The sequence below is a fragment of the Ctenopharyngodon idella genome, chromosome 2 (genome assembly GCF_019924925.1).
Source record: "Ctenopharyngodon idella isolate HZGC_01 chromosome 2, HZGC01, whole genome shotgun sequence".
Classification (NCBI taxonomy): Eukaryota; Metazoa; Chordata; class Actinopteri; order Cypriniformes; family Xenocyprididae; genus Ctenopharyngodon; species Ctenopharyngodon idella.
Window position 1 is genome coordinate 14,374,109 of NC_067221.1, and position 15,111 is coordinate 14,389,219.

General features: G+C 36.6%; 3 protein-coding genes across 4 annotated transcripts; 2 read left to right on the top strand and 1 right to left on the bottom strand.

Moving 5' to 3' along the window:
- On the bottom strand, positions 1 to 1,436 carry rps28 (ribosomal protein S28). Of its 2 annotated transcripts, none has more exons than XM_051878962.1 (4): positions 1,329 to 1,436; positions 982 to 1,029; positions 492 to 614; positions 1 to 121 (listed from the first exon to the last, which is right to left on the bottom strand). In XM_051878962.1, exons 1-3 carry the CDS (start codon positions 1,365 to 1,367, stop codon positions 492 to 494), a joined length of 210 nt encoding a protein of 69 aa, XP_051734922.1. In that variant the 5' UTR covers positions 1,368 to 1,436; the 3' UTR covers positions 1 to 121. The 2 variants fall into 2 exon arrangements, with proteins under 2 accessions (XP_051734922.1, XP_051734921.1); XM_051878961.1 differs by having other exon boundaries at positions 1 to 124.
- Positions 1,437 to 2,994: 1,558 nt separating this feature from the next.
- On the top strand, positions 2,995 to 5,709 carry si:rp71-39b20.4 (potassium voltage-gated channel subfamily V member 2). The gene is made up of 2 exons (XM_051869494.1): positions 2,995 to 4,314; positions 5,336 to 5,709. The coding sequence occupies exons 1-2, from the start codon at positions 2,995 to 2,997 to the stop codon at positions 5,633 to 5,635; spliced, it is 1,620 nt and encodes a 539-aa protein (XP_051725454.1). The 3' UTR covers positions 5,636 to 5,709.
- A 2,821-nt stretch (positions 5,710 to 8,530) lies between these two features.
- On the top strand, positions 8,531 to 9,480 carry insl3 (insulin-like 3 (Leydig cell)). The gene is made up of 2 exons (XM_051872858.1): positions 8,531 to 9,086; positions 9,217 to 9,480. The coding sequence occupies exons 1-2, from the start codon at positions 8,892 to 8,894 to the stop codon at positions 9,478 to 9,480; spliced, it is 459 nt and encodes a 152-aa protein (XP_051728818.1). The 5' UTR covers positions 8,531 to 8,891.
- Positions 9,481 to 15,111: the final 5,631 nt, after the last annotated feature.

The following is a 15,111-nucleotide window of genomic DNA, read 5'->3' on the forward strand; positions in this document are numbered from 1 at the left end:
TTATTCACAAAGACACTTTATTTCCAACTCTGCACAAATTATGTTGTACTGGCAATTGTAGAGCTGCTGTTGATATGCTCCACAAGTCCTGGTTTGGCCATGGCAGGTCTTCACACGTGAACTGCTGTGGAAAAACAGACAAAAGGTTATAACTTACATCAAACAGCAAATACTGCTGCATTTTAATATGGCAGATATTGCCTTAATTTACATATGATGTGAGGAATAGGAGTCATCTAGCAAACAACAGACAGACAGTCAAGAAAACACTGGGGGGTAAAAACTGGGATTGATGCATTAAAAAATTTTTTTTTAGTCAGATATGCTAAATATTAAAACTTGACATTGTCTTCCCACACAAAACATATGCATAGACTTTTTTTTTTAACATTTACTTATTTTTTTTCTTAAAGTGTTTTTCTTTCCTTCTAAAACATACATAAAAATATCTGAGGTGTTTTACGCATTTATACCAGTGAATGTTTACTAACCTAGCGAAGCCTCCTGGCCTCTCTTTCAGACTCCAGAAGTGTCAGAACATCTCCTTCTCTTACTGGGCCCTTCACATTTCTGATGATGGATCGGTTGCTGTCATCCATGAACTCAACGCGCACCTGTGGAAGCACGATATTTTAAGTTATGACCATGGATCAAAATTTGTACTTTAAAAATAATAAATTTTGACAGCCAAAAATCAATTTTATTTGCTATTCAACGACATTATGCATAACCTAGATCTTATAAGAAATGACCATCAATGATACAATAAGAATTTTTCTTTGGAAAAGCTTCATTTTTGCATGTGTCATACTGATTACAACAGTTTCAATATTTATTACTAAATTAGTCTCCAGCAAAATTTACTTTAGAATACAACACAACATAACTCAATTCCTGCACATCACAAAAATTGTTTTTCTAATGAAATCGCTAATCAAGTGGCACATGTAACGGAGCATGAGGAGTTCAGTCTGAACTCACCTGTGTACACTGTCCCTGGGAGCCGGTTCTTCCCAGTACTTTTGTAACCTGTAATAAAGATACACAATTAAAGGTAAATATAACGGATATTATTAAACGTTATATGTAATGGAAACTACATTACACGCAGCTGTTCGACATCCAAATTGTTGGATAGTAGGATGCTAATGCTAACTAAAGGCCTAACGACAAACACCGCTATCTTTCAGAGAGCGTTGTGAGAAAATATACGATTCTTAAAGGGTACCGTCTCCCGAATAAGACTTGAAATTATATACTTTTCATCTTACCAGTATTAAATTTCCCAACTCAAACGGAAATATTCAATAAATTATTATTTTTCTTACTCTGGCGAGCTTGATGGGCTGCACGCGGCTGGCATCCATGATTTCAGCTTCGTTCGGAAAGGAAGTCACGTGGTCTCGACGGATTTTATATACCGACAATAAAATGCATATTTTCAATTTATTGGGTTTTATTGAATGTTATATTTTGATATTATTTTAAAAAATGCAAACAGACCAAAAAAATTGACTTTATATTAATTAAAGATGGTTTTACAGTTACAACAAACCAGTTTCCGCTTCCGGGATCTTAAGGGGAAACTTTTAAACCGCAGATCCTGGATCAGCTGTACGAATAATTGTACAAATCACTTATATAAAGACTTGGGGATACTGTGGTCTTTGATTATGTCAGTAAAATTGTTTTTAAACGTTTCTTCGACCATACAATAATAATAATAAAAAATATATTATAGGCTATAGGCCTAATAATAATGCAGGTCTATGAGATTCTATAAAGGAAGGGGATAGCTTTGTAAAATCTGTTTTATAAACTGATAGTGATATTAACTAACTAAAGGTTTGTGTAGCGGTGTCATGCAAAAAAGTGAACAAGTTAAATATTATCTGAAAGAGTTTTTATTTTTATCATTCAAATGTTTCCTTTTTTGAAAACATTTCTTTGAAACTTTCATATGTGGTAAGTAAATAAATAAATAAAAAAAAGTAGTAGGCTAAATAAAGTCAAAATAATATTTTAGTGTAGTTTGAAATGTCAAGAATTCAGCACACACCCTAAAACCAGAATATATGACCTTTGCAATGATCCTGTCAAGCACCTTTTACATTTATATTACATTTACTTTAGTTGCACAAAATTAGTTTTTTCAGAACATATCGAAATTCATATATTTTGCATTAGTTTAAGTCAGAAGTCAGAAGAAATGAACAGTTCTTAATGTACAAACAGTTTTCTTTCCTGACAGTTATTTGCATGCCTTATATGACTATAGATAGCTTTTGTTTATGTTATTTTTAATATATATGTAATATGTATTTTTATTTTTATTTTTGTCTGATCATATTGCTGGTAAAATGTTCATGAGAGCACATGTGGAGAGGATATAAAAGATACAGAACAAGATAAGGAAATTATGGGATTAAAGGATTTTCATATTGGATTTGCACTGAATTGTTTAAATATCATACTGAGCACAATATTGCACTGATACGTTTAAAAGCAACATAAACTAAACTTTTCTGTGAGCATTTAATAACCTTAGTATCCTTGCTACTGCTATTTACCCTTTGCCATTCCTCCTCCAAGGGCTCAATCCTTAAATCACAACACTAATCCTCATGACTGTATTTTTAACTCTGTTGAGGACAGAAAGAACAGCAATGGGATTATGGCATCAGTGAGGTGGGGCAAATCCCAACTCTTGATCTTCAGTTGAGCCGAAACAAATACAGTTGCTTTTTCTTTCTGTCTTTTTAGCTATATTGCAAACTCTAAAAAGCTAGAAGCAGTGGAATATGTTTTCTCCGTCAGTCTGAAAATTTCTTTGAAGCTTCAAACCAATACGCATTTTTAAAGGAAAGTGGGATGTGTACTCTTGGAATGTAGAATCTGCCTTTTTCTGTTTTAATTTCTAACAAGAATTTTTTTCTACATCTTTCAGTTCTTTACCCTTGTTGCACATTCTTCATTATTTAAGTAAGTGTCATAATGGATCAACCAAGAAGGCATCTTAAAAAGCTGAAAAAAAGACGTTCAAGTCTATTTGCAAGTGTCAAACTTAATGCCAGCTTTTCACAGAGTATAGAGGAAGAAGAGAGTGCCTTTCCTTTTTCACAAGACAGCTCTGTGAAACCTTGGACGTCAATGGACAACCTTGATACTCCATCACCTCAGGCAAGTGACAAAAGAGATCAAGAAAAGAGGAAAGGCAGTGATGCTGAAGCAGCAAAGATGCCACACCGCCATTCAACTGTGATCAATGTTAATGTAGGTGGGAAAGTCTTTACTATTCCCAAGCACCTGGCTATCAGATACCCTAAAACAAGAATAGGCAGCTTAGCCCTGTGTAAGGATCCCGTCAAGCAGCTAACGCTCTGCGATGACTATTGTGTGATCACTAATGAGTTTTTCTTTGACCGAGATCCTACTTTCTTCCACTACATCTTCCACTTTTACTGTAGCAATGTATTATGGGTAATGGAGAGTCTTTGCCCTGTCAATTTTGAGGAGGAAATGCAGTTTTGGGGCCTGCACTTGAGGGACACTCCCCGGTGTTGCCGCATTCTCTATGAGGAGAAAATAGATGAAATAAGAGACCAGCTGAAAGTGAACAGAGAGCTAATGGCGGAAATTGAGCCTCAGCACAATGAGGCGGGTTTCAAGACAATGTTTTTGGGTGGTGTTCGTAAGGTGCTATGGGACCTGATGGAGAACCCATACTCCTCGATGGCTGCTAAGGCTTTTGCTGTGTTCTCCAGCCTCTTTGTGCTCATCTCCATCGTAGCGATGACTCTAAATACTGTAAACGAACTGAAAGATTATAAAATCTATGGAAGAACCTATATGGAGTGTGTGGAGATCACCTCAATTCTCTTCTTCACTTTTGAGTACTTCCTTCGCTTGCTGACAACTTGTGACGTCAAGCATTTTTTGAAGAGTGCACTTAATTTAGTAGACTTAGTGGCTGTCATGCCTTACTTTATCCAGCTGATATTTGAGGCTTTTGCTGACCAGGAAGATCTCAGCGTCCAAGATGACCTGAAAACCATGGCGAGGGTTAGCAAAGTTAGCAAAGTGCTTAAAGTTGTCAAACTCATGCGAATCTTTCGCATTCTGAAACTGGCGAGGCACTCGACAGGGATGCGGGCGTTTGGCTTCACTCTTCGCCAGTGTTTTGAACAGGTCTGCTGTCTGTTTCTGTTTATTATCATGGGGATCTTCACCTTCTCTGCCCTAATGCACTCAGTGGAGCAGGATGTTGTAGGAACACCTTTTAGCAGTATACCCGATGCTTGGTGGTGGGCAGCGGTGAGTATGTTTCAAAACATTCACTACAATTAGTAGAACTGCAATATAATTCATATATTTATATAAATAGCCAAAAGTCTTAAAATAAAGTCTTAAAGTCTAAAAGCTATTATTAGGACGTTGCTGCTATTTTAGCTTCCTCTGTTCTGGGAAGGCTTTCAATTCAATGTTAGAACATGGATGTGGGGATTTACTCTCATCCAGAGACAAGAGCATCAGTGAGGTCAGACACTGATGTGGGACGATGGAGTGAGTTCACAGGGGACCAGTGGTGATTAGGTTTGGACTTTGTATAGGTCAGTCTTCCACACCAGACCAGAGTTGTTATTGTTATCTAAAACTACAACTATAAACAATAGTTTTCGGTAAATGAAATAAAGTAAAAATACAATACCAATATTAGATGAAAAACGAAAATGAGAAAAGTTGAGACTGGTTTCTGAAGTTCTATATTATGCCCCATTTTACAAAAAAAAAAAAGAAAAAAAATCACTAAGGAGACTGTGTATGGTTGTATTCTTGATTAACTGAAAATAGCCAAATCTAATTTGATTGGGGTGTCCACATACGTTTAGATGTACAAAGTTCCAATATTAAACAACAACTGGGCATCATTTTGTGTGTTTTTTTTAGTAGTATCACTTGCGTGTGAGTGTTTTTTCATTATTGTTATCATTATCATCATTTGCTGTGGCTGCCTGTTGTATCCTTCTATCCTCTTTAAATTGTTAGTCCTTATCCTCTGGCAGCTGTGTTTAATCTTATATAATACCTTGTAATGCCGCTCAATTGGAGGCATCCATGCTGATTGGAAAAGTTAGATTAGTTTGGAACTTCCTGGAGGCTTACTAAGTTGACTTGCATGCAAAATTGTGACTTTAATCACCAAACTAATATACTGACATTGAAACATAACTCTCTTTTGCTTCTTTCCATTTCATATAGAAAAAGCTGGTCTTTGTTGTGTATTTTGCAGTGTTCTTGTCCTCATTTGCAATATTTGTTTTTTATGCTGTTACAGGTGAGCATCTCTACTGTGGGCTATGGAGATGTGGTGCCCATATCGTACTCTGGTCGAGTGGTGGCCTTCGGGTGCATATCTTTCGGCATTATTTTGAACGGAATGCCAATCTCCATCCTATTTAACAAATTTTCTGACTATTATGCCAAGCTGAAGGCCCAGGAGTGCACTAACACAAAAGTCCAGCATGGACTGAACCTCAAGAAAAGATTGCGAAGGAAATTCGAGAACTGCTTTGAGCCTCTAGCTGAGGAGTCTGATGAGGACAATAGACATCACACCGGCCAGTGTCATCACTGAATGTCCTTGTCATCCACCCTGCCTTCACTGCCCTTGAACAGACAGCTCAGGTCCCCAGCCTGCCTTGAATTAAATAGGGATTTAAAAGATGGGTGAACGCCAGGTTAAAGAAAATTAAGCCATTAGCTTTAAGATGGCTTACAAATGGCATGTCGCTGAGGATCTTTGGCGAAATACTTTGTGTTGTTTTTTTGGCAGTATCTATTCAGTTGTCAAATAATTTCAGGCATTTAAATAAAAAGTTATTACAAACTGCCAATTATTATGTGCAGCATCAACACAATCTGTGTTAAAATGATTTATGAATTGCGTCCCCTGAGGAGGTCGAAGTGCACTGTACAGATAAATACAGACAAGAATCCTGAGATTCCACAGATTTTTCTTCCTCAGGTAAAACATAAAGGATTTCCGAGGATCAAGTGAGACTTACGTGGCCTTCAGACACCTTTGGTATATTTGAAGTGTTGCTTTCACATTGTTTCTGTTCTTGGTGAAGCGCATTTAGACCGTGACATTCAAAGACTGATAAAACCATTGAGAAATTCATTTCTCAGCTAAATTAATTTGAACATTATATTTGTATATTCTCCAGTAAGCACTTTATCACCCTTTCAGATTAGCCCAACTCACATTTTAACTGTTTTTGGAAGGTCTGAAGGGTGATTTCTTCTATTGTTTCATTATTTGTAATGATTGTTGTTTATAAGACTGTATCTGCAGTAAGACAGAACCATACAATTACAAGAATCCTGTTAATTTCTGTTCCCCTTTATAATCCTATATCCTTCCTATAATACTTTATATTATCATCATCATCATATCAAACTTCTATTCTGTGAAACTTTTACATAATATATGGATCACCTTTGCTGTGTTACATAACATACTCCTGCATCTTGCATATATTAAAAAACTAATAAAAGATACATGCGTATGAAAATGGTTTCTTTAAGAGAGAACTAGTTCACTGTATGTATGTCACTACATAAATAATTCAATATAATCATTATTAAAAAAACGTTAGGCTTCATGACACTACATGCAAAACAAAAGAGACCAGTAACATCTGTATTTAGCCCATGCACAATGCGAATCTCAGAGGAGTTGCTTTCCTTTGGCTTAGTATAAAAGGCTTTGTTTGTATTGTTTTCAGAGTTTTCCCATGAACATCTTCATTTTTTGTCTTCTCTGGAAACAATCTAAGTGAGCACGTAAGCTACCGTCAGAGAGAAGTCAAGCATTCTGACTTCATGTCTAATAGGATTTAAGGATCAAGAGGACTCATGATGCCAATGTTTTGAGTGAAATGTTCAACTTCAATTAAGGGAATGTAAAGACAAGAGCCCTTGACAGCTGCATGTTTGTGGCTCAGCCTTTGCCACTGACAGCAGGGAATTACTGCATAACGGTCAATTATGGGATCATCTAGTGAATTCAGACTGGAATAACTAATGTATCTATTTATTTGTTATTTATCATGTTTAACCCACTGAGCTTATCCCAACTCAACATTTAAAACAAATAAATGATCAGTGGCTAAAACCATATTGTTTAGCAAATCTTTATTTTTAAAGTTGTTTATGGGTAACAGTGGGAAGATGAGGGAAGATGCCCACAGTGGGAATTTCCTGTTGAATTGAAACATAAAGATAACTTTACAGATGTACAGTAACAGGACAATGATGCACAGATGATGCGATCAGTCATAACATTATGACCACTGACAGGTGGAGTGGCCCGTGTGGTCCGATACAGACGAGCTACTGTAGCTCAAATTGCTCAAGAAGTTAATGCTGGTTCTGACAGAAAGGTGTCAGAATACACAGTGCATCGCTGTTTGTTGTGTATGGGGCTGCATAACCGCAGTCCAGTCAGGGTGCCCATGCTGACCCCTGTCCACCGCCGAAAGCGTCAACAGTGGGCAGAACTGGACCATGGAGCAATGGAAGAAGGCGGCCTGGTCTGATGGTCCTGCCATCCATGTGGATGTTACTTTGACACTAATGCCTTGATGGGTAAGGGCTGTTTTGGCTACAAAAAGGGGACCAACACAATATTAGGAAGGTGGTCATAATGTTATGCCTGATCGGTGTATTATTAAAAGAAAGTATAAATGATTCCACTCAACCGGCCTAGTTTATGATGAATAACCTTTTAAATGTGTGTCTAATTCATGAAATTATTAAATAACTACATTAATATAATAATTATTTAAATGAATAAGAAGAAAAACACCTGCAACAACATTCCACTAGAGGGCTTCTGTCCTATTCACTTTTCACATCAAAATAAAAACATATACTTTTTTACCCTAGCAATCTAAATGAATAAAAGTGTCCACAAATTCTCTATTAACAAATAGACATTACAACATTTAATATCCAGCATATATTAAATTCATTAATCACTATTATCCAAAAACAGAAAATTAGATTAGAACTGTTCAGATGGAATAAATCTCGTAAATGTTAAAGGGATAGTTCATCCAAAAATGAAGATTCTATCATCATTTACACACCCTCAAGTTGTTCAAAATCTGTATAATTTTCTTTGTTCTGTTGAACACAAAGGAAGATATTTTGAAGAATGTGTTAAACTGAACAGTTTTGGGGCACCATTGACTTCCATAGTCGTTTTTTTTCCCTACTATGGAAGTCAATGGTGCCCCAAAGTGGCTTGGTTACAAACTTTCTTCAAAATATCCTCCTTTGTGTTCAACAGAACAAAGAAATTTATACAGATTTGGAACAATTTGAGGGTGAGTAAATGATGATAGAATTTTCATTTTTGGGTGAACTATCCCTTTAATGTTCAGATAAATAGTCAAAATTAATAACAGCACAACCATTAAATAAATGTGTTTAGATGACATTTAGTGATATTTATGGTTATTATGGAGGCATCTTACCCATCTTCCCCTAATATGAAATAGTGCATGTTCATTGACGCATTTCTGTAAACTCATAAAAGAGATATTATAAGAAAATATGACCAGCTATCACAATTTTCCTTGACCCAAGGCAATACCATATATCACAGCTGACATGTTTTATCTGAAATACGTTCCAGCTTTGAAGGCCTCAAAGATCAGAACATGATTTTCTTCATTCAAGGCCAGATAGATTATTGTAGAACCATGCATGCCAAAGGTCTGATGGGGGGTATAAAAACCCCCGAATTGGTTTTGGTAGGTAGCCTGAAGTACCTGAACACACTTGAAAATTGTGTATACTAATTGATCACCCCAAGAAACACCATGAACATTAAGTGGTTTGCTTGTTTAGCTTTTTTAATTCTCCTCGAGACTTCCAAGACTGAGAGTCAAGATGTACGAGTGAAGCTCTGTGGTCGTGAGTTCATTCGGATGGTGGTCACATCATGTGGGAGCTCTCGACTCAAACGGAATGTGCTTGATTCAGACTTTCACTTTGCAAACCCCCATAGTAGGTTTGCCTTCTTCAGACTTTCATGTTATCCATTCATTCACCTTTTATTTACTTTATATGTTTTCACCTTATTCTGTATATTAATAAATCTTCTCATTTTCATATACCATCTGCCCTTTTCCAGGGAACCTACAAAACTGGCTGGACAGAGATCTCTTTGCACGCCAGAAATGGACCCCGACTGCTGAGGACGAGCAGTGGCGAGAGCACGGTGCCCCTGAGAGCGTGACAGAGCATCCAGCCCCCTACCAGCACACGAGCCCCCCAGCAGAGCTTCTGGAACACTCCACCACTGTGCAGGATCTCAGCATGTCCTCCAGGACCCGTCGCGATGTCGGGCCAGCGGGCGTCTGCTGTACTTCTGGATGTACCATGAGTGAACTGATTCAGTACTGCTAAGTTCACACCAAATCTCCTAGGACAGATATAGATATATAGATACACATATTAACACTTTACAACAAGATTCCATTTGTTAGCATTAGTTAATTAACATAAACTAAAAATAAAAAATATACTAAAGCATTTATTAACCTTAGTTAATTTTAATTTCAGCATTACTAATATTAAAATCAAAAGTTGTATCTGTTAATGTTATTTAATACAGTTGTAATTTTATTAACTAACGTTAACAAAGATTAATAAATACTGTCATTGCTGGTTCATGTAAGTTAATATATTACCTAATGTTAACCAATGGGAACTTATTGTAAATTATTACCTTCATTATGAATGTTGGTGCAGGATGTATGCATGAAATCGAATGAAAAGAGTGTTATTTTATATTTTATAGTATAAGCTTTTGATTATAGTTGATCAGTTGTGATATGTTTAGATACATATTTTAGATGGCTCATATAGCCTACAGAAATTGACTGGTTATCTGATTGGTCAGTGATTTCAGTAACGGATGACACTGACAGGGAACTTTGTGCAATGAATCCAAAGAATCAAAGATAATATCTGGTATAATCTTTGGTAAATGTAGCCTGCTTTTTGAGATAATTGAACTTGCAGGCTGTATGTTTGATCAATGACACTAAATTTATTCTCAGAATAAAAATGTAGTAAATGGTTCACTGTGAATTACCAATAATTTTTTTTTCCTCTCGAGTGGTTTAACATGCAGTTTAGCATATTACACATTTACCGCTAGAGGGGGTACACTAGCCTAATAGAAGTAAAAGCTATATACTTCAAAATCACTTTCTACATCAAACCTTATAAAAATACGTCAACATAACTGATCTAAATCAGTTCCGAGCACATCTTCGTACCTTTAGAATGCGTCAGATCAAAGTGATTTGCTTGAAATTGTTCAGGAAACATCATATCAGTACAACAAAAATACATTGATGGTGTTTGAAAAGGGCACAATGACTCAAATATGCTACTGTTTCAGAAATATTAATGCTAACACGTATGCACACACAAGCAGTGACCTTCTAATGGTACCTTAGATGAGTAGATGTGCATTCAGGCCACATAGACACTGTCAGACCAGCTGCTGTGCCACAGCTGCTCTTGATAGCACGTCTTCATATTCCTCCTCTGGGCCTCTGTCTATTACTGTCACTTATTCAGCAGCCCAGGACAAATGAAGATAAGGGACTTATGGTGTACAATAGAGGGATCTGTATAAATGAATAGATTGAATGCACGAATATTTGATGCTGAGAATTATTGTTTTCTACCATCATCAGGTCAATTTTACGCTGATTAGTGTGTATCAAAGCATTCTGTAATCTCCAAAATATCAAATTACACTGGAATACACACAAGTATCAACAGTGCCTTGTTCAAGGTATTATGTTCAAAATAACAAAATCACTGAAACCGAGCGACTTTTTTAAAAATACAGCACAAAAAAATCTTAAGAAGATATAACTACGTAGACATAAGTTCCCAACAATCTCTGTGACATCTTTTTGTTTAGCCAATCAGAAGAATTTTGAGGCGTTTTCTTTCTTGTCAATCATTCTACGCGTTCACGGCGCATGGTCCATAAATGGGAAACTTATAATCGGAAACTAAGAGACCGAAATTTGGGTGCAAAAAGGGTGCGAAATGTCAGCGATTTCTTACCTGCCATCCAGGCTCTGCTGTCAACAATGGTTTACGCAGCCAAACGTCCTTAAAGGAATTTGAAAACAGAGCATTGTAAAGAGACAAAAAAGCGACGGGACCAAAAATGAAGACTCTCTTTCTGGGGAGAGATGAGAGTCAAGAAGTGTTTGTGAAAACAGATGTTGACAGGTAAAACTTCCATGGTTACGGGCCACAGCGGCGGGCTTTAGAGTATGTGATTCTGTGGCTCAGTCTGGCGAAAATGTAATATTTTACAGCACTTTTTTATGCTAATCCCAGCGTTTGCCAACAACTTTTTATCTACCCCGCGGCCCATTAGGCCCTTTATGAACACCAAATAGTAAATTAGCTCATTTGAACTTACTATGTATTATACATAAATTGTCTCTTTGGTTTTCTTTTCCTTTCAAAGGAACTAAATGTACTGACAAAACATATCAAAATGAATTGTGTTATTTAGTTAATTTACTTATAATTACTTATTTTAATCAAATTTGATAAGCCTAATTTTTTAAAGGATTAGTTCACCCAAAAATGAAAATTCTGTCATTTATTACTCACCCTCATGTCGTTCCACACTCGTAAGACCTTCGTTCATCTTCGGAACACAAATTAAGATATTTTTGATAAAAATCTGATGGCTCAGTGAGGCCTGCATTGACGGCAAGTTAATTTACACTTTCAAACGCCCAGAAAGGTACTAAAGACATATTTAAAGCAATTCATGTGACTACAGTGTTCAACCTTAATGTTATGAAGCAACGAGAATACTTTTTTGTGTGCCAAAAAAATAAAATAACGACTCTATTCAAAAATATCTAGTGAAGGGTGATTTCAAAACACTGCTTCATGAAGCTTCGACGCTTTATGAATGTTTTGTTTCGAATCAGTGGTTCGGAGCGTGTATCAAACTGCCAAAGTCATGTGATTTCAGTAAACAAGGCTTCGTTATGTCGTTAATGGTTCACGTGACTTTGGCAGTGTTCCGAACCACTGATTTGAAACAAAATATTCGTAAAGCTTCGAAGCTTCATGAAGCAGTGCTTTGTAATCAGCCTTCACTAGATATGGTTGAATGAAGTCGTTATTTTGGTTTTTTTTTGGCGCACAAAAACTATTCTCGCTTCATAACAATAAGGTTGAACCACTGTGGTCACATGAACTGTTTTAAATATGTTTTTAGTACCTTTCTGGGCGTTTGAAAGTCTAAATTACCTTGCTGTCAATGGAGGCCTCACTGAGCCATCAGATTTTATCAAAAATATCTTAATTTGTGTTCCGAAGATGAACGAAGGTCTTACGGGTGTGGAACAACATGAGGGTGAGTAATTATTGACAGAATTTTCATTTTTGGGTGAACTAACCCTTTAAAGAAAGAAGACATCTTGTGAAAACTTGATTTCAGTTTATCAGCATATTTGGTCTCTGTTTTTCCAAATCCTACATCCCATAAGCAGCACAAACAGACTTCACCCACTCCCACTCTACACTCCTCTTATCTGCTTTCCTGCCCCTGCACTTCCCTTGTGAGTGAGTGGGTGTTCTCACTACAGCTGCCATGCATAATTAAGGATGCAGTGGAGGTGTACTGCAGTGGTGCTGAGCTGCAACACCATTACAGGCCGCTGCAACATTAGTGCCTCAGAAGCAACTGTGTTAAACACCAGAGCACCGGAGATCCCTGTTTCATGCATGTATTCCCTCAGTAGCTGCTCAGAGAACAAGCAGAATGCTGAGCCCCGTTTAAATCGCTGCTATTTAATGCAGAAAATGCAGCTCATTGAATTCAACAAAGATTTTTGATTGTATACACTGCCTGACACCCTGACAAGCACTACTTGCAATTATATAGTGCACACACTGTGAGGGATGTCCTCGCAGGAGATCTCTTAATAGGCTCTGCTTCACCACTGAGACTTGATCACAACGTGTGGTCCCTCTCAGCAATCAAGAGAACACAAACCATTAATATTAATTGGATGCTGTCTTGCATGCATATGTTATAGATTAGTGCAGTAAGCTACTGCGGTACAGTGCTGAATATTATTTCATCAGCTATAACCTGATGATTCTTCCAACTGCTGCCAGGGGAAAAATGTTTTTTCTGTAATATAAAAAAAAAAAAAATAGCTGCAAGCAGTGATGATAGGTCGAAGCCCCGGCGCCGCAATGACCATGAACCAAAACAGTCACATCCATGAGATCATTTAAATTTAGATGGATTTCATGTCATAGGATGTTATAGGTCACTTTCAAATAAGTGTGAAGTTATCAATTGCAGCTCAAAATCCATAAGTATTTATCTTAAGGTTTTTTTTTTTTTTTTTTTAAATATATATATTTTATTAACCTTCTTATTAAACTAATCATAAAACTATATTGTCAGTGCACTACAAGTAAACTGGTTCTATGCCTTTATTATTTAGTTATTGAATTTGATAGAAAAAGAGAAGGCACATAGCAATGAATGGGTTAAACTCTAAACCATCAAAAGTATAAAACAGACTGACACACACACAGAAAGAGAGAGAGAGAGAGAGAGGCAGAGTGAGACTGTTTACCAGTTAGTTGAGCCAGAAAATTCAACATTTTAAACAAAAAGAGTTAAATCTAAACTGTGACAGAAAGTAGTGTTTGATAAAATGTCTAAATATATATCCAAATGCAATTGCTAATAAAAGTGATTATGTCTGAAAACACTGTTCTCAGCAACAAGGCTTTTCTCAACCTTGATTAAAAATAGTCCTATGCTATGACATCTAGTGGTTACACTATGTATTACATTTGATTTTATTTCTTTCTTTCAACCAGATAGCTCAAAATCTGCATATTTTTAACTTGCACATAATTCATTAATTATAAAAAATAATAAAATGTGATTTTTCTACTTTTATTTGTATTATTTTATATAGAAATAAATGGTATTTAGAAGATATGAGACTCTTCAGTTTCCCCTTTTGTCATTACTTTAATCCCTCGCCATGGCAACACTGTTCAAGATATCTAATACCCGTTCGCAATGTAGCATCTTCAATATATTGGAATCATGTTGAGAAAGTTTGGCGTGAATCGTATGAAGCCCTTTGTATAAAGCAGTAGTTAAAAATTCAGAGCTTGATTAAAAAAATTCGCATTCAAACAAAAATACTTGCTTCCTATTGGTTGGAGCTACTGACTGTAAAATAGAAAGTTGTCCGGCTCAATGAGAACAATATATGTACCGAGTTTGGTGACTGTAGGTAAAACTAACCCCCCACTTTAGTCAAAAAGGTGGCGCTACTGAGCCCCTTCTACATGCCCATTATTAAGGCTTTGCTCATGTGTACTGGCCGACAACTCTGATGTGTGTGTCGAGTTTCATGGAATTTGAAGCATGCTAAAAGTCTCAAAAACACCCAAAAAGAATATTAAAGTTTGATGTGTTGCCATGACAACAGTATTCAGGCATATCAAGAATACTTGCACAGGTGTACATCTGCAGTGTCTTGACATTATTGGGTAAAAATAAGAGAGCGATTTCAAAGCATTTTGAAATTGACACACTTCCTGCTGCCAGTTTGTGTCACTATGGCTTTGAATCACATTCATGTGATTGGCCTGCTACAATAAACACAGCTGAAGTTTCATCAAAATCAGTCAATGTGTGCAGAAGCTATGTTTCCCTTTTTTGCACCATAAATTCATTGCCTCGCCATGGCCAAACCGTTTGAGATGTCAAAAACCCGCTCGAGTTTGGTGGCAATCGGTTCCTCTAGGAGTATATCAAATTCCAGAACATGTATTTTTCAAACAACCCATAATAGCTGACTTCCTGTTGGGCTGGCGTATGAAATGGGTGCAAAAGTTGTTTGGCCCAATGAGATCTATGTGTATGAAGTTTAGTTACTATAGGTGAAAAGGGGTGTGCTACAGAGCCCCTCAAATATAACCATATAAAAGGGT